This window comes from Grammomys surdaster, unplaced genomic scaffold (genome assembly GCF_004785775.1).
Source record: "Grammomys surdaster isolate TR1022 unplaced genomic scaffold, NIH_TR_1.0 187, whole genome shotgun sequence".
NCBI classification, from domain to species: domain Eukaryota; kingdom Metazoa; phylum Chordata; class Mammalia; order Rodentia; family Muridae; genus Grammomys; species Grammomys surdaster.
Genome location: NW_021604632.1, coordinates 4,080,515 through 4,100,019, shown reverse-complemented (window position 1 = coordinate 4,100,019; position 19,505 = coordinate 4,080,515). Strand labels below are relative to the sequence as shown.

At 44.0% G+C, this 19,505-nt stretch overlaps 1 protein-coding gene across 3 annotated transcripts in view; it reads left to right on the top strand.

The window, feature by feature from the left end:
* Positions 1-19,505, top strand: part of Zfp1 (ZFP1 zinc finger protein) — a 32,378-nt gene continuing 12,873 nt past the window's right edge. For 2 of the 3 annotated variants that reach the window (XM_028768657.1, XM_028768659.1), the window contains exons 1-2: positions 1-169; positions 16,095-16,150. In XM_028768657.1, the coding sequence (XP_028624490.1) occupies positions 16,136-16,150 (15 nt within the window). In that variant the 5' untranslated portion in view covers positions 1-169; positions 16,095-16,135. Of the gene's footprint in view, positions 170-6,752; positions 6,777-16,094; positions 16,151-19,505 lie in introns of those variants that run through there. The other variant, XM_028768658.1, reaches the window with a different exon arrangement.

Genomic DNA, 19,505 nt, shown 5'->3' with positions numbered 1-19,505 from the left:
TCACTGCTCCGAGGACTCTGGGAACTGCCGCCCTCTCCACAAGCTGCACGCTTGCGCAAAAGCGCTAGCGGTCGCCCTTCCCCCACCTGCAGTCGCGAGTGGGTGACAGAGCCCCCTTCTCCGCGAGCCTCGTGACCCGGAACCGCGAGTGGAGGCTAAACCCCTCCAGGTATGTCTGCAAGGCCCGGATGCGCGGGCCCCGGAGGAGGGTCGCGTCTGCGCCGGGGTGGGAGCCCCAACTTCGGCGCCCTGCGGACCGCGACGACCCCCTGGGCGTAGAGTCGGGCCTCGAGCTCTTCTGAGAGTCAGTTCCTATAGGGTGCTCCCGGTCGGCGCGTGTCGGGTCGGTGGAGGACGGGCAGCTCCCGGGTTCCAGCCTCCCTTTGTCAGGAGACGCGCCACTGCTGGCCGTCGCGGGGGTCAGGCCGCGGGAGAGCGAGTCCGGAAGCCTGGCGGCCGCGCGCTTGACCCTCCACGAGAGTGTGAGGGCGGGGCCCAGTCGGCTAGCCACGCCCCCACGACGGCTTAGTGGGCTCCTGGGACCTCCTTGGTTCACGGTGTCTGTTGTTTCCAGATGTACTGTCACGGAAATGTCACGTCTATCCCGTTACTTCGATTTGAGCATCAGTATGAACAGATTTTCATTTTTTTCTAATACTGGCTTTTCTAGGTAGCTTGGGTACACCTGGAGCTTGCCATGTAGCCTAGGCTGGCCTCGAATTCGAAATCTGTACATGCCCAGCTTTACCTCTTATTTTCCTGATTAGAGTTGTGCTTTTTATTTATTTCTTAAAGTTTTCATACAAGTATATTGCCGAGGTCCAGCCTCAGTGTGAGGATGGTCCTCAGAAAGGGGTGAGTGGTAGATTCAATAATATCTGAGTCAGTAGTGGATGCAAGCTGTCAGTTCATGTGTTCTCTCGTTGCTCGATCTGGTCAAAGAAACTCAACCCAGCCTTTTATTTACTAAAGTTACAAAGTTACATTCATTAGATCTTTTTACCACTGTTAATCAATTTCTAAAAAAAAATATATATATCCGTGGTTACATAAATTTCAATAATCCCCGAATCATTACCCCCAAGCCCCGATTCTTTGAAATAAAAACTAAACACAGAGCAAAAAAAAGTACATTTCCTTATCACTTAAACACAGTGTGCTTTTCACGGGCAGCAGGGCACACAGCTCTTAGATTTCTTATATTTCCTTATTGCTTGAACACAGTCTGTTCTTCACTCACGAGCAGCTGGGCATAGCTTTTGCAGTTTCCTGGTACAGTGGACAGTCACTACAGTGGCTGTTTTCATATGATACCAGAAAGAAGACAAACTACTGAGGTTAAAATGACTTCTTACAAAGTTTTAAATTTTTCTGCAAGTAAAGTAGCTAGCCCTCTCCAGTCTCTCTCTCGAGGCCTTGTCCTCTCCAATCCTTCAAGTAGCAAGGAGAATGAGGCACTCAACTTCTTATATGCTTGCATATCATCTTTTAATTCTCTAATCTTTCTTTCCTTATCCTAGCTAGCAATTCCATGGCCTCATGTTCAAGCTTGACAATCTCTCCATAAACAGTTAATTCACTAGCCTTCTCCATTAAGTCAAACTCTCACTCTAATACTATTTGCTTCTGAATCGTACACAAGCCTTCTACTATAAGATAAACCCATCTGTCATTTGCTTGGTTTTTTTTTTACAGATCCCTCCTTTTTCTATCCATACCTTTTTTTCTTGAGACACTTTAACTCTCTATCCGTGATGTCCCCAAGTTCACCCTGGCTAATTAATGCAGCAGTCATTGGACCAGAGGGTACATGTGTCTCCTCATATAATTCCAAGTTTAAGGCCAAGTCACGTAATGAGTGGCTTTTACAAAGGACCATCTAGGTTTTTATGGCCTCTGTAGTTATGTTGTCTAGATCCTTTCCCATGGCCCTAAGGTTCAAGCAGAAGGCCTGTTTGTCCCTCATCTCCCACAGCCCCATGGCCACTCCCATCTCTACAAACCATAACTGTTTCATTTATTATGGAGTGATTAGCTCTGAGTAATGGGGGAGGTATATTCCCCAGAAAGAAATTGAAAGTAAAATAAAGAGACAGCAGCAGTCAGCTTCAGGGCAACCACCACAAGCATCAGCACACGGGATCCAAAACCTGGTGATGACCCAGAGGCAGGAACTCTGTCACGCTGTCCCTTACACAATATATATCATACTGTTGCCTCTGCCTAACCCTCTCCTCCTGCTAGTCCCTTTGTCTTCCTAGTTTCACTTCTATACATGATTTTATGCATCTATATAGAAATCTAGGAACCACAAGCCAGAGAAAACATGTTTCTTTTTGAGAGTAATTTGTTTAATATGATGATATCCAGTTGCATCCCTTTTCCTGCAAATGACATAACTTCATTCTTCTTTATAGCTGGAAAAAAAATCCATTGTGGGGTTAGCAAGAAGGCTCCGTGTGTAAAGGCATGTCCAGCCAATATTGAAAATCTGAGTTTGAGCCCTTTATAAGTAGGAGGAGAGAACTGGAGGACTGACTCCTGAAAGTTGTTCTCTGACCTCCATGTGTACATGTGCACACATGCACATGAAGAAGTTAAGAATTCCATTGTGTCTGCCATGTTTTCTTTATCCACTCTTCCGATGTTACACACCTTGGTTCCATAGTTTAGCTGTTTGTAAATAATGCTGGGGAGAAAAAAAAAAACAACCAAAAAACCATTCATGTGTAAGTGTCTCTGTGATACGAGGAACCTTTAGGTAAAAAATCTAGGAGTAGTGTAACCAAATCGTATGGAAGATCTATCACTAGTCTCTGGAGAAACCTCTATACTGCCTTCCATAGTGGCTGGACTAGTGCATTCCCACCGGCAGCGGGTGGTTCCACTTGTCTACGTTCTTGCCAGTATTTCCTAGTTTTGTTTGTTTGTTTTTAACGACTGCTGTTCTCACTAGGGTGGAGTGACATCTCAGTGTAGTTTTGATTTGTGTATCTATGATGGCCTGTGAGGTTGAACATTTTTCCATTGGCCGTTTGTATTTTATCTTTTAAGAACCACTTGTTTTGGTCAGAGTTATGGTGGGAAGCAGGGATCTTGCCTCAGAGACTGGTCTGTCATGACAGATAATATTTTCAGTATTCTATCCAGTTCAGCTGTCCAAGTTGCCCACTTGGTGGCCTTCTCTGCCCAGGTATTTTCCCTTGCTAGTGAAAGAGCTGTCTTTTTAGTGATCTTAACAAGTAACTTAATAGCATCAGTGCTTGTAGCCTGAAAATGTCAGATTCTTAGTTTTATGGGGGAGCTTTTGGCCATTAGTAACCTTTCTTTCCAGATCTACACATGGGTGTGTAGCAGCAAAGACCCACACTTGGTAAATACTTACTTGCTCAAGTTGTAGACATTCAATCAGGGCAGGTGAGATAGACGTGCCCCAGGGCCTGTGAGATCAGGTGGTTGCAGTGGCACTTCCTGTGTCGTGGTCTTCTCAGTTCCTCCTTCCACATTCTGCTTTTTCTGTCCCAAGGAGAAAGGTAGCATAACTTAAGATTGGCAGGTTTTTAGGGTGAGGTCAGGAGTGTCATAGCTGGGTGTGATGCTGTTAGTCTTCTGTTGCTTAGCCAGCAGTATTCCTTTATCTTTGGGGGACTGTCGGGCATACGCTTTGAATCTTCACCCTTAAGCAAGAAAAACTGGATCAGGTGGTTCTTAGGTCTTTGGAGTTGGTTTCTGGGAGGGATGTGGAAGAGTTTGGAACATTGGGTTAGAAAACCCCTAAGATGCTGTAACTAGAACATAGTGGGCCATTTTGGTGGGAGTTAAGACCATAACACCAAGAAAAATGTAAGGAGCTGGAGAGATGGCTCAGCTGTTCAGAGTGTTTCCAGCCTTTGCTGAGGATACAGTTCAGTTACTAGCAACCATGTTGGGTGACTCACAACCACCTATGGCCCCAGCTCCAGGGAGTCCAGCACTCTCTTCTGGCCTCTTCAGGCACCCACACATAGATGGCATAGACACTCACACACATATACAAAAATAAAAATAAATCTTAGAGAGAGAGGGAGAGAAACACAGATTGTGAAGGCAGCTAGCTACTGAGGTTTCAGAGAGAGAGCCAAGAACTTCTCTGAACTGGGGCTAGAGGCCATTCATATCCTATTCTGGTGGAGAACTGGGCTGCTTTCTGTCGATCTCCTAAGAATTTGAGTGAGGCTGAATTCAACAATGATGGACTGATCTGTGTGGTGGACATCGAAGACAAGATGGGGGCAGAAAAGGGGGATTAGTGATGAAGACACGCTGCTCTTCCAGGGGACCTGGGTTCAATAATACTGTCTTCTAAAGGTTACTGCTCACTGCTCTTATTCTAGAGTACTGTGAGAGACAGGAGAGGGAGAGGGGGGGGAGGGCAAGAGAGAGCGCATAAAGCTGTGTGGTTTGGTGGGGAAGGGAGGGAGTTAAAAGTTATAGGCTGCGAGGCAGATGTGAGAAGACAGCTGCAATTGTTACAGACTAGCATCCTCTAAAGGAGAGCTGCTCTGCACTCAGACAAAAGGAAAGATGCTCTGGGACAAAGTCCCTCCCTAAATTTGTAACAAAGCACATTCACTTAAAAGGAGAAAGCCTAAATTGAAGAGGCCCTTAAAGGTGTCCTCTGTTTGAAAACCGCCACCTGGGGAGGTGTTTCCTCCAGGTAAGCTTGGAGAGCAGACAGGCTAACGCAAGAATGGCCCAAGGGGACCAAGTTACATCTCCAGATGGAAGCGAGTTTTGGCATCATGGTATAGGTAGTAGATGCAAGGGTTCAAGGAGGCTCATGCCAAGTTTGTAGAAAGCTGCTGAGGCCAAGCAGAGTGGCCACTCTGGGGAGCGGTGAAGGTTGTTGGGTCCAAAGGAAACTCCCAACTCCTCAGACTCTATAAGATCGTCCAAATAGCCAAAAATGAGCTCAGCCTGGACTATAGGAGGATTTCTATAGTCCAGTTAGATAAAAGTCAATATTTCTCAGAAACTTGTGAAACTAGTTCCCATCTGCCAAAAGTAATTTCTCCTCCCTATGGCAAAAGGGACATATGGCTACCTGTGGCACCTGTCAGCTTATCAAAGCCCTTGGTGGCCTCCAGGCCCCCTCAGAATCTATAACAAGTTCCTGTTATATGCTGCACAGTCCATGTTAGTATTCTCACCCTTCTCACCATCCCAGGTTCTCCTCACCCTTCTCACTGTCCCAGGTTCCCCTCCACCCAGACACAGTGCTGGGAGTGGTTTTAGTGCTCAGCTGAGGCACTGGGGCATGTCTAGGTGCCCAGGCTGAGTTTTACTTGTGAATGGGTATGTGCAACCAGCCCTCCATGGTTTGTCAGTTCTACCTCTGCAACCTCAGCTCTTTCTTCACTTTATGATGGCAGGATTCCCCCTACCCCTGCTTTTCTCATTATATTCTCTCTGTTCTCTATCCCTTGCTGTTTCTTCTTCTCCCACAGATAGCCCTGTCCGTGTCCAGTCTGTTTCTCTTTCTCTCTGCTCTGGACTCCTCCAGATGCCTCTGTATATTTTCTCTCTTATGCACAATAAAAACTTTCCCCCTGATAACGGTGCAGTCATGTTGGCAGCTTGTTTATTGCACCCCCTGGCACACAGAGGGGAAGTCTAAGCTGCAGTGAAGATCCCAGGATGGTGGAGATGGCAGGACTGAGGGAGTCCAGCTGGAAAAAGTTGTATGCATGGAGTTGAGCTGGTCCGAGAGAGGAACTACGTGAGTGAGCTGCAGGTGGCAAAGCTGCAGGGGCAGGAGTGAGTTTGGAGCCTGGGTGATGTCATCACAAGTCTCAGATGCTGGATATGTTGTGGGGTCTGGCAAAAACTCCAGGACACACCAAGTTTTCTTAACCAGAGCAACTTTATTGATTTGAACAACAAACCATCCAGGGATGCAGCACGGACTTGGGAGCTGATATTGCTACCTGACTCTTCTGACTGAACAGGTTTTAAGCTCAAAATCCACATTCAGCATGTGTAAGACAGATCAAAACCATAAGCCGGTGGGCCATCTAATATTACAGGAAAGGGAACGATAGCAGGTTGGCTTCTTAATAATAGGTTTCTGGGAACAGGGAGTAAGAAATGAGTCATGGTTTCTGTGGTTGGAACATGGAAGGAATTGGGGGGGAAAAAAGAAACAGAACACATCTGTGTTCTCGGCTTGACCTTAAATGATATTCAAGCCCTAGCAAATGGGTGGCTGGCATAAGAGGGCAGCACTCAGCCAGGTGTCAGCTCTCATCCCCCCACAGCCGTTTTTATGTAAGTAATCAGTCAGATTGTTGATCATCTTCTGAGTGCAGAAGGTTATAGTGTGTTCTCTTCATTCTTGAATGAGGTTAATCTGGGTGTTGAGTCTACGCCTATGAGGAGCAGTGAAAACAGAAGAGTCAGAGGACCACCGAGGACCATAAATAGAGTTTTTTAGCCTGGGAGACCAATTAAACACGTTCTGAAACAGTTCAAAGGACCATTGTCTTTCTTGCTGTCTCTATATTAGATTTTGTTTGACCTTGGCTCAAGCATCCCTGATGACTCCAGAGTGATTAATGTAGAAACAACGAGCCTCTCCCACAGCCCTGCAGAGTCCCGCTTTCAGAGTCCCCTTTTCTGTTGAATGGCAACTCTAATCTTCTGTTCTGTAGGGTTACTTCAGCTGTAGAGTCTGTCTGGTTCTCTTGTCGTTGGATTGTGAAATGCAGGCGTCCCAGGTCTTTATCCTTTTGGCTGAGGTAAGAAAAATGATGAGCAGATTGTAGCAGGAGTGTTTGCTACACCACTTTGTGCCCAGAAGCTATCTTTGGATCTGTGAATGAAAGACACACAGACATTAGTTTATTTTTAAAATGCCTTGACTGTCTCAAAGGCTGGGCACTCAATAAACTTTCCCTTGCTATCCCAGGCCCAATGGGGAAGTGGCCAGTGGCCACTTACCTGAAATCTCACATGGCTGGTTGGCTTTATCTCCTGCCGATCCTGTGTCCCATCCTTCTACCCTGAGTCATGGTGATTCTTTCTGTTCCTCTCCGTGTCCTACCTGTGCAACTCTAAGTGTCCCATCTAGTGCCCAGCCATTGGCTGTTGCCATCTTTATTGATCTTGATTGATTGATTGATTGATTGAACCAGTTGGGGACAATGACCTTCAGCCTCTGGACATGCAAATTCCCAGTTGAATCAAAGCATTAGAACCAATCTCCAACAGCAGATAGGCAAGCGGTGATACCAGAGGTACATGCCAACCAAGTAGTAGCGGGGCGTTCTAGCAAGCTTTGCCTGTGCAGAATCGATGATGCATGTTCTGGTTCCTTGCACATCCTCTAGTATGAGGGAAGCATGAGGACCGTGGGCAGTTTTTGTCCATCTTTTGTGAAGAATTCTGCTGGATGTTGGTTTTATTGGGCCCAAGAGTGACTAAAGTTGCTATCCCCATTTAATAAGGGGGCCTTAAACGTAAGCAAAGCCAGCAATCTTTTGTAAGTTGTGGATGAGTCACATTTAGGTTAAGCAAAGGTAGCAGTCAGGGTGTCAAATAGGGGTTCTTTAAGTCCTTTTTCAACGGGTGACAGTTCTGAAACAGGAATCTGACCTTCAGGCCCTGATTTATGGCTGTCAGCCTCCAGTTCTGGGGTTGCTAGGGGCACAGACTCTAGTTTTGGTCTAGGTAGTGAGTGGATGAAAAGCTCCCTATTTGGCCTATGTGGGTTAGGGAACAGCCTAAAGGGCTGTCTTTGGATATTAAACTCAGTCCCAGGTCTCAGCCTGTCTGATACTTTCTGACACCCCAGTTCCGTCCTTTGTCCCAGATGTCTCCTGGAGGGAACACATCCCAAGTTTTTAAGGTATGGTTACAGGCTCACAGTAACTGGGAGCCTTGCAAATTCTACCGGCCTCTGTGGTAATGGAGACGTAGGGACCGTTGTCTCAGGACCAGGAAGACCAAGTCTCACAACCCAGTTTTTACACTGATACCATTTTGCTCACATGTGATTCACAGGACATGCATAAAAAGAGATCCCATAGAAACCTTTCAAACTCCAAGTCTCTATAGCTATACTAAGTAGTTCTAGCTCCTGAGGCCCGGGAGAGTGAGGCACTGGGGCTGGCCCTATAGTTTCTGATAATGCGCAGAGATGGGCTTAGAAGCTAGATGACTCATTAGGGTACGCTGAGCACCCTGGTTATGAGTGTTCAGTACTTCCCAGTCATAAACCTTAAGGTGATAATAATTGGGGCTAGACAGGGACTTGAAAACTCAACAGAAAAGAATCAAGATTTGGCCAGTCTTAGCTTTAGTAGGTCTCACTGACTACTCTGTCAGTGGGTCTTCAAGGGGTCTTCCTCTGGCACCACCCTCAGGTGGGAATGATGAATCCAGAAGTGAATTCCATCAACCTTGACAGCCATCGGTGTGATCAGGTGATAAGACGGTATTAGGACCCTTCAAGTCGGCAGTCAGAGAGTCCACTTGATGCCATTTAGCCCTGAAGGTGGACTCAATGGATGCATTTTGTATCAAGAAATGGCCACAAGCCTATAGGGACAAGAGCCGGAAGGTGTGGCCTAAAACATGTTTGTGGGGTGACAAGTGGTAGACTTGTTCTATTTAATACTGTTAACTAGACTGTTGAGGTTTGGTCTTTTGCTGTGTATTGTAATGCTAAGTACTGGCCCTGGTTGCTTCAGAAAATATGCCTGTACACCAAATAAACCTTGGCCCTTAACTTAAAACTGTTTGTTGAATAAAGATGCTTATAGTTGGGCAGAAGAAAGGTAGGTGGGGTTTTGGTTCTAGGTGATCAGTTGCTTCATGCTCCTGCTACCATGACTTTTCTATCATGATGGACTATACCAAAATGTGAGCCCAAATAAACCCTTCTTTAAGTTGCTTTTGTCAGGTAGTCACAACAATGAGAAAAGCAACCAATACTCTACATGGTAAAATTTAGGTTCCTGATGTTAGTGCAGAACCAAGGTACTGTACTTCTGTGAAGGCATCAGGGCCTAGATTAAAGAGGCAGGTGTATATCTGTGAGTTCAAGGCCAGCCTAGTTTACAGAGCTAGTTCCAGAACAGCCAGGCTTAATTTGTCTCAAACAAAACAAAACAAAACAAAAAGAATTATGTTGGAATTTTGGTGGGGATTGCCTTGAATCTGTATATTTTTTTTGGTAGGATGGCCATTTTTACTATGTTAATTCTATCAATCCATGAGCATGGGAGATCTTCCCATCTTCTGATACCTTCTTCAGTTTCTTTCTTCAAAGACTTGAAGTTTTTTACTTGAAGTCTTTCACTTGCTTGGTTAGAGTTACCCCAAGATGTTTTATATTGTCTGTGGCTGTTGTGAAGGGTGATTGCTTCCCTGCTTTCTTTCTCAGTCTATTTGTCATTTGTGTATAACAGGGCTAGTGATTTTTTTTTTTAATTCTGTATTCAGCCATTTCTAAAGGTGTTTATCAGCTTAAGAATTCCCTGGTAGAATTTTTGAGGTTGTTTATTTGTCATCTGCAAATAATGATGCAGTGACTTTCTGTATCCCCTTGATTGCTTTCAGTTTTCTTACTGTTGTAGCTAGAATTTCAGGTACTATATTGGATAGATATGTAGTGACTGATCAGTCTTGTTTCTGATTTTAGTGAAATTGCTCTGAGTTTTCTCTCCATTTAATTTGATACTGACTATAGGCTTTCTGTAAATTGCCTTTATTATATTTAGGAATGTCCTTCTATCCCTAATCTCTCCAAGACTTATCATGAAGGGGTGTTGAATTTCCCAAAGACTTTTTGGGATCTAATAAAATGATATGTTTTTCCTTTCAGTTTGTTTATATGGTGGATATATTGACTGATTTTCATATTCCTGCATCTCTAGGATAAAGCCTACTTGATCATGGTGGATAACTTTTTTGATGTTCTTTGATTTAATTTGCAAGTATTTTGTTGAGTTTTTTTTTTTCCTTCCATCTGTGTTCATAAGGGAAATTGGTCTGTAATTCTCTTTCTTTGGTGAATCTTTGTGTGGTTTAGGTATCAAGGTGACTGGCCTCATAAAATGAATTTGGCAATTCTATTTCTTCTGTTTCTATTTTGTGGAATAATTTGAGGCATGTTACTGTTAACTCTTCTTTGAAAATCTGGCAGAATTTGCTGTCTGACCCTGGACTGCTTTTGTTTGGGAGACTTTTAATGACTGCTTTTATTTACTTAAGAGTGATGGGTCTATTTAAGTTGTTTATCTGATCTTGGTTTAACTTTGGTAAGTGGTATCTATCAAGAAAATTATTTATTTCTTAAAGATTTTCCAACTTTGTGGAGTACAGGTTTTTAAAGTACGACCTAATGATTCTTTGGATTTCCTCAGTCTGTTGTTATGTCTACCTTTTCATTTCTGATTTTGTTAATTTGGATAATCTTGCTATGCCGTTTAATTAGTTTGGATAAGGGTTTGTCCCTCTTTTTGATTTCCTTAAAGAAGAAACTCTTTGTTTCATTGATTCTTTGTATTTTCTTTGTTCCTATTTCATTGATTTCAGCCCTCAGTTTAATTCTTTCCTGCTGTCTATTGATAAGTCTGTGGTCTGAGACATCACTAATTGCTTAATGAAGGCACTTAGTGCTGTGAGCTTTCCTCTTAGCACTGGTTTCATTGTATCCCATAAGATTGGGTATGCTGTGCAATTATTTTTATTAAATTCTAGGAAACCTTTAATTTCTTTATTTCTGCCTTGACCCAGTAGTCATTCAGTAGAGAGCTGTTCAGTGTCCGTGAGTTTGTAGGTTTTCTGTTGTTTCTGTTATTGTTGAAAGCTAACTTTAGTCTGGTGGTCTAATAGGATGCAATCAGTTATTTTAATTTTCTTGTATCTGTTGAGACTTGCTTTGTGACAGAGTATGTGGTCAGTTTTGGAGAAAGCTCCATGTTAGCTCCAGTGTTCTCTGTTTAGTTTTTGTCTGGATAACCTGTCCTTTGGTGAGAATGGGGTACTGAAGTCTCCCACTCAATACGTAAGGAGCAGTGTGTGATTTAAGCTTCAGTCTTGTTTCTTTTACAAATGTGGATGCCATGGTGCCATGGCCCAGCCCCAGTGGGGTTCAGAACCTGAAGGAGGATGTGTGGAATGGGTGAAAGAAGACCTGGACCAACTAGTGCAGCTCACACACCCTGGCACTGAGACACCTCAGGCCACCTGTATTGATTTACATCCATTCTCTCATTTTCTCTTGTACAATCTCTTTGTAGAACTTCCTATGTGTAACAATAATATGCACACTGTACTTTCCCTTCCTTCTCCTCCTCAGTCTCCGTGGTTTCCTGCTAACCCATAGACTGTACCAAGAAAGAGGAAACATGCTTCAGCAAGCAGTTAATTTCCCTCTAACCCAGCACACTGGTACATAACCAAGTGACCATGATTAGTAGTAATTTCAGTTATAGTATAGAGAGATGATAAACTACATACCCAGGAAATTCTGATTTAATTATTGGCACCAAGTATCTCCCCATATCCTAACCAGGAGATCTAATTCTTCTAATGCCCAAGGCTTTCAGCAGATGAGTAGCCTGAGTCAACTCCTGGTCCTTGCGTGGCTCACCTCTGAAGATTCCTATTAAGTCTTGGAATCAGTGATTCAGTAAGATCTTTCTAACCTTTTAATAATCACCTGTTGTTTGGACAAGTTGGTGGGCAGATTGTTGTCAGAACTAAGTTCCCAGCAGAAGAAAATTTCTGAACTTTAGCTGATGTACCCAGACCATGGCCTTGTGTTGACTCAACCACATCACCATCATTAGCAAACAGAGGAGTAGTGATTGGTCCCACTCTCCTGATGCTCAGAGACAAACAAGAATAACTCACAGTACAAGCTTTCTTTTTCTGATTCTGGGATAACATCTGTCACAGATAAAGTGAAAGTGAAGACTTCACTACCAAAGCCAAGAATGCAAACACAAGGCAAAGGTGAGCCAAGCGATCCCTCAGGAAAGGCCAGGAGATGCTGTGACTATCCCCACAGGTCCTTGCCATGTGGGGACCTAACGCTCAGGCCTTGCCACAGAGAGCAGTCTGCATTACACTCACTCACCTTTCCCAGCAGAGGCTTGGTCACCTCCACCTTTGTGTTTGGGGCATAAGTGTTAAGAATTGGCACAGCGTTTTGGTGGATTTTTGCTTTGAGTATGTAGTGTCCTTCCCTGTCTCTTTTGATTCATTTGGGATGGAAGTCTATTTTGTTAGATATTAGAATGGCTACACCAGCTTACTTCTTGGGTTCATTTGTTAGGAAAGTCTTTTTCCAACTCTTTACTCTAGGGTGATATCAGTGCTTGATTTTGAGGTATGTTTCTTGTATACAGCAGAAGAATGGATCCTGTTTTTGCATCCATTCTGTTAGTCTATGTCTTTTCATTGGGAAATTGAGAAATATCACTGGCTCATGATTAATTCTTGTTATTTTGTTGTTGGTGGTAGTAGCAATGTGTGTGCTTCCCGCTTTTGCCTTTGCTGGTGTGAGATTATCATGGATATAGTGAAGTTCCTTGGGTTGGAGTTTTCTTTCTACTATCCTATGTAGGGTTAGATCTGTAGGTAGATATTATTTAAATTTGACTTTATCATGAAATGTTTTCTCCATTATGGTAGTTGAAAGTTTTGTTGGGCATAGTAGCCTGGGTTGGCATCTGCTCTCTTAGAGTCTGCAGGACATCTGTCCAGGCCCTTCTGGCATTCAGAGTCTCGATTGAGAAGAAGTTGGGTATAATTCTAATAGGTCTTCCTTTATATGTTACTTGTTCTTGTCCCCTTGCAGCTTTGAATATTCTTTCTTTGTTCTGTATGTTTAGTGTTTTGATTATTATGTGGCAAGCAGACTTTCCTTTCCGACCCATCTATTTGGTGTTCTGTATGCTTCTTGTATCTTTGCATCTCCTTTTTTAGGTTAGCAAAATTTTCCATGATTTTGGAATATTTTCTGGGGGTGGGAGGGCTGGAGAGATGGCTCAGAGGTTAAGAGCACTGACTGCTCTTCCAGAGGTCCCGAGTTCAATTCCCAATAACCACATGGTAGCTTACAACCATCTGTAATGGAATCTGATGCCCACTTCTGGTGTGGTCTGAAGACAACTACAGTGTACTCATATATATATATAATAAATAAATCTAAAAAACAAACAAAAAATATTTTCTGGGCCTTCGAGCTGGGTTTATTCTCCTTCCTCTATACCTATTATCCTTAGGTTTTGTCCTAGATTCCCTAGATGTTTTGTTTTAGGAATTTTTTAGATTTAATATTTTCTTTGATGGATGTATCTATTTCTTCTATTGTATCTTCAGTGCCTGAGAGTCTCTCTTCTGTCTCTTGTATTCTGTTGGTGATGCTTGCATCTGTAATTCATGTTCACTTACCTAGATTTTTCCTTTCCAGAATTCCCTTAGGTTGTGTTTTCTCTGTTGCTTTTATTTCTGTTTTCAGGTCTTGAACACTTTTTAACTGTTTGTTTTTCTTAGTTTTCTTTAAGGGATTTACTCATTTCCTCTTTAAGGACCTCTATCATCTTCATAAAGTTGGTTTTAAGGTTTTTTCCTTGTGCTTCAGCATTGTTGGAGTTTTTCTGGATTCTGTTTCCTCTCTGGTCTTCTGGTCTGTGTGATCTGTGATTGAGGAAAGAGTCTCTGCCCAAGTTGGGGACTAGACTTCTGGTGGCTGGTCTGATCTCTTGTTGAATGGGACTGCCTGAGTTGGGGTCAGGAATTCTGGCGTTCTGCGTGACTTCTGGTCCAGGAGGGAGTTGTCTGCATTAGAGAGCTGGGATATGTCAAGGAAGAGGGGAGAGGGGTAGTATGGGTGGCCTAGCTGGTCTTCTGGCAGGTATAGCTTGTGGGTAGACTGAGGTGAGGGTGTCTGCCCAAGGGAATCAAGAGTGTAGGTGTGGTCCTAGGGCAGAGTAGACAGGCTGGGTAGTGGGCAGCCCACCTAGGCATCTGGTAGGTGTGGCCTGTGATGAGGCAGAGGATGCCTGCCTGAGGGAGCAGAGAGCTGGGGCAAGGGACGCAGGTGTGCCATGTGGTTGGGAAGCCCATGTCTTTTATTTAATATTAATTTTTGTTTTTATATGAGTTTGTCTTGTATGTATGCTCCATGTGTGCTGATGCTGCAGACGCTAGAAGGGAGCGTCCTATCCCCTGGAGATGGTATTGGGGTGGTTGTGAATGTCTGGCATGGGTGATGGGAATTGAACCCCAGTCCTCTGGAGGAGCAGGAAGTGCTCTCAATTCTTGAGTGTCTTTTCACCCTCCATTTTTTTTTTTATCATTAAAAGGAAAAGTTTATGTGATGGATGTTTTTTCTGCATGTGTGTCTGAGCATCACTTGTGTGCCTGGCACCTGAGGGATCTCGTGGAACTGGAGTTACAGACAGTCGTGATGTGCCATGTGGGTGCTGGAAATTGAACCATGGTCCTCTGGAAGAGCAGTGAATGTTCTTAAGCCACCTCTCTAGTTCCCAATGAGGGTGGAAAATAATATCTGCAGCAGCTGTAATAACGTGTCCTGGATCAGTCTAGATATTGGCAATTTGTGTCTTCATTGCTTCATTTTAGATTTTTGTTTGGTTGGGCAAGGTCTTGCCATGTAGCCAGGCTGGCCTGGAACTTGTGATCCTGCCATAGCCTGTCAGATACTACTACCCCACAACACCCAGCTGCTTTCCCTTTTTCTTGGCCAGTTGGTGCGACTGAGTTTTCTTCGGAGCAGCTTTGTGTCTGCAGCATCTCTCCACATTTCCTGTTTGAGATTGGTTTCTGCTCTCACCTCATGGCTTCCATCCTGGGGCTCGCACTTAAGGTTAGGGTGGAACCTGGGGTGAGAATATTTAGCTTCGGGTATCGTATCTCATTCCCAAAGTTCCAGAACTTAGTAGCCTGAGGCAGGAGGATCATGAATTTGAGGTTAGCTTAGGCTAGATGATGACACCCTGTCTCAAAAAGATAAGGAAAAGGAACAGGTTAGTACAGAAACTCTCTCTTAACTGCTTTAGTTGCTCTTTCTTAGGTATTCTCATTGTTAACTTAATTCCTTGCTGCGAGCTGTTTTAAGGATCTAATCAAGACCTCAGGCATGCTAAGAATTCTGTTTCAGTGGCAAGTGCCTGCAAGAAACAGGTCAAAAGAGGATTTATTGTGGCTTCTGGTTTCAGTAAATGGCCCTTTGATTGATCCTATCTTTTTAAATCTAAAGTGTCATTGAACATCATGGCTGTGGGAAGTGTGTTAGAGTCAGCTTGTCTCTTCTCACTTCCTGGCAACCATGAAGCAGGAAGACAGAAAGGGGCTGGAGACACGGTTTACCTCCTAGGGCTTGCCTTGGCAACCTGCTTCCTCTAAGTCCCACCCTCTGTTTTCCAGTAAGGCCACCATGAAAGTCCACTGGGAATTAATCTATGGATGAAGGGGGAGCCCTCATGATTCAGTCACTTGTCAGTGATTGGATGTGTGTGTGGGGGGGGGGACCTGCGGGCCAAGCCTTTGATTCCTGAGCCTTTCGGGGGCTTACCTCATAGCCAGACCTTGACAGCCACAGAGCTATACTCCCAAGCCCTTAGCATTTTTCCTTTTTTTTCCCCCTTGTAATTTCCATCTTTGCTGAAGTTCCTTATTTCTTCATTCATATTTGCCTTTTACATTAAAGACTTAGTGTGGGAATCATAGTTGCTTTAAATTACTGACAGCCTCAGGAGTTGGGAGTTCTGAGTTCTATTTTAGCCCTGGCTGTCCTAGAAACTCAATCTGTAGACCAGGCTGGCCTTGACTGAACTCACAGAGATCAGCCTGCCTCTGCCTCCTGAGCATGCACTACTACCACCTGGCAGATGGGGTATTTTATTCCTGCCTTTTTGTGTGTGCGTCTCATCATATTTGGTTGAAAGCAGGTATTGCCAGCATGCTTCCTCTAAAGAGGGGTTAGTATTTGTCAGGGGTGTGTAGTCCGGACAGATCATTCTGGGTATCAAGGAGGTCAGAGCTCTAATAACAAGGTTCCTTTTCTTTTCTTCCAGTTGTGCCTTTGCGCTTCTGTGCCTTTACCCCAACCCAGAAAATGATGGGGTCCCAGGTGAGTTGTTTGCATAGTACTCATTTGGTTTTTCATTTCACTTTTGGCATGTTATACTTATAGACAGTGAACTGGAAAGCTGGCTCAGTGGATGAAGGCCCTTGCTGTACCTTAGTGTGGATCATACAGGGTTTGCCCACACCAGTACCCATGCTATGAAGGGCAGACATGAGAGGATTGTTCAAGCTTTCTAGAAGTCTAACTCCATGGTCAGTGAGAACCCTTCTGTCCTTGACATTTTGGGGTTCCCTTGTGTTTTAAGGGGCTGACAGAAAAGTTCTTGTGCAGTATAGGCAACTCTCGAACTTCCTATGTGTTTAGAGCAGTCATTCATGACCTTCCTAAAAATATTAATTATGTACACAGTGTTCTGCTTGCATATATGCTTGCACACCAGAGGAGGGCGCCAGATCCTACTATAGATGGTTATGAGCCACCAAGTGGTTGCTGGGAACTGAACTCAGGACCTCTGGGCAATCAGTGCTCTCAACCTCTGACCCATCTCTCCAGCCCTTTAATATATACAGTCCCAAATCTTGTGGTGACCCCCACAACCATAAAATTAGTTTTGTTGCCACATTAATTTTGCTACTGTATGTAAGTTATTTAGTATAAAAATTATGTAAATATCTGTGGTCTTGGGCAAACCCAGGAGTCATTCAATCCACCATCCATGGGGGTTGTGACACACCAGTTGACAGCCACTGATTTAGATGAGGACCCTGAGTCTCTGATCTGCCTCTCTCCCGAGGTTGAGGATTACAGGTATGTGTCACTGTCCCTGGTCCATGCTGTGCTGGGGATGGAACCTAGGTTTTGTATATGCTAGGCAAGCACTCTACCAAGTGAGCTGCATCCCCGTCCACAGTATATTAGTCAGTTCTGAAAAGACATTCTAATTGCTTCCAAGTTTTGACAATGAGTGTGCAGGGTTTTTTTGTTTTTGTTTTTGTTTTTGTTTTTGTGGAAGCATAAGTTTTTAACTCATTTGAGTGGCTATCAAGGATTGCTGGACCACACAGTAAAAACATGACTAATTCTGTAAGACATTATTAAACTATCTTCCAAGTGGCTATAACACCTGCATTCCCAGAATCAGTTAGTGAGAATGTGCTTCCAGAACCTCACCAGCGTTTGGCACGGCCAGGATTCTAGATTTGTTCACTTTGATGAATATATAGCAGTATCTGGTTATAATATTCAGTCCCCTGATCCTCCCCCACCTTCCTGTGTGGAAGTGACCTGTGTGTGCTCTGTTGCTTATTGTTTATTCAGGAGGTTTGAGTTTTAAGAATTATTTGTACATGGTAAATACTTTTTTTTTTTTGAGACATTATATCGCCCAGCTGTCCTGGAGCTCACTATGTAGGCCAGACTGGCCTCAAACTCAACAGAGATCCTCCTGCCTCCGCCTCCCCTCCCAAGTGATGGGACTAAAGATGCGTGCCACCATACTTGGCTACTTTAAATTTTCAAATTTTAGTCAGGCATGGTGGTCCATTCTTTGTCAACTTGACACACAGTCATTTGTCCTTATATCATGCTTAATTTCCAAATGAAAACAAATGCCAGGTCATAATTGTGTCTAACATGAAATAACTATCTCTGGTTCACTGCAAACACATTTATGAATTTCAGTATAGGTGACAGAGTCTCCTGAGGGACATTATTTTAGTATCTCTACCTTAAATAATCACTGATAATTGCTGTTACATTACATAGTGTAGAAAATAAGGAAACAACAAAAACACATTCTTAACGATATGACAGAAACACTCAAGTCAATCAAAATTCTTCCTGCAACTAGTCATGTGGCCTTAGCTGGTATTTACCACTGCTTTCCTCTACTATTCAGTTGTATTTCCTCCACCCTCAGTAAGCAGGGTGGCTCTCTTCCTGGAGGAGTGACTCAAACTTTCATTCCTGAGGGGAATGTGTGCTTTGTCATCCTGCCTGGGTTAGGTTGTTGTAGTTTCCCATTGACTTTCATCACACGACATGGTGGCAACAAGAAAGGCCCTAGAGGATCTCCTCCACTCCAGACATAATCTTTCTTACCTCCCTTGTGGAGGATCAAGGTTTCCTCTTGGTAATCTGGATTAGTCACCTCTCCTAACACTGTTACTTCTGTCACAGTCTGTTGGCTTCGGGCATCGGAAGCCTTAAGGGGGAAGTCAGAGCTTCAGTTGAGTGAGAGATCTGTTGTGTCTCATTGCAGAACACTTCCCCCATCTGGAACCAAAACTTCTATGCCAGCAGAATTTAAGGTCATGGGAACAGGAAGCAAAAAAATTCCTAGTGGGTGACTAGGGGTGATATTAAGTGGAATTATTCCATTTTCTACTCCTTGATTTCTGAACCTATAGATCTTGGCTATGGGAAACACAGCATATATTGAACACTGATCCAAAGCATATACTGTCTTCAGGAGAACCCTGCCCCAGCCCTCCATGCTGTTACCACCTAACTGGCACTATAACTGTGTCTTCAAAGGCTGTTCCATCTTTCTATTAGGCGAGCTGCTTCAGAATGCTAGGGAACCTGGTAAGACCAGTGGATTCCAAGTCATAGGCCAACTGTCGTGTTTCTCTGGCTATGAAGTGAGTTCCTTAGTCAGAAACAATACCGTGTGGGATACCGTGATGGTGGATGAAGCATTCTATTCTGTAAGTCCACAGATGGTGGTTCTGGCAAAGCTTTATGTGCAGGAAAGGGTAAATCTATAACCAGAATAGGTATCTATTCAAAACATTGTCCTTTTCACAGAGGAAGTGGTTCAGTGTAGTCAGTCTGTCACCAGGTCACTGGCTGGTACCATATCTAGGGCTCAGTATATTGATATCAGTATATTGATCTCTGCTGTTGGCAGATCTGGTACTCAGCAGCAGCTGTAGCCAGGTCAGCCTTGATGAGTGGAAGTTCATGTTGTTGAGGTATGCACCATAGCCACTTTGTTCATGTGCCCATTGGGGAATGATGGGGACGGCTGGGGAAAGAGGCTGGCTATCCACAAGACAGGTCGTCCTATCTGCTTGGTTACTGAATGCCGCCTCTGCTGAAGTCACCTTTTGATGGGCATTTACATGGAACACAATCTTCACATCCTTCACCCATTTGGAGAGGTCTGTGCCATGCTTCTTCCCCAGATGTCTTTCTCACCCATTCTTCAACCACGCTCTTTCCAAGTCCTGACCATCCAGCTAGTCCATTAGCTACAGCCAATGAACCAGTGAGCAACTGTACATCTGGCCGTTTCTCCTTCCAAACAAAATGTATGACAATGTGCACTGCCTCAAGTTCTGCCTACTTTGACGGTTTGCCTTCACTGCTGTCTTTCAGATTTGTCCCAGAGGGG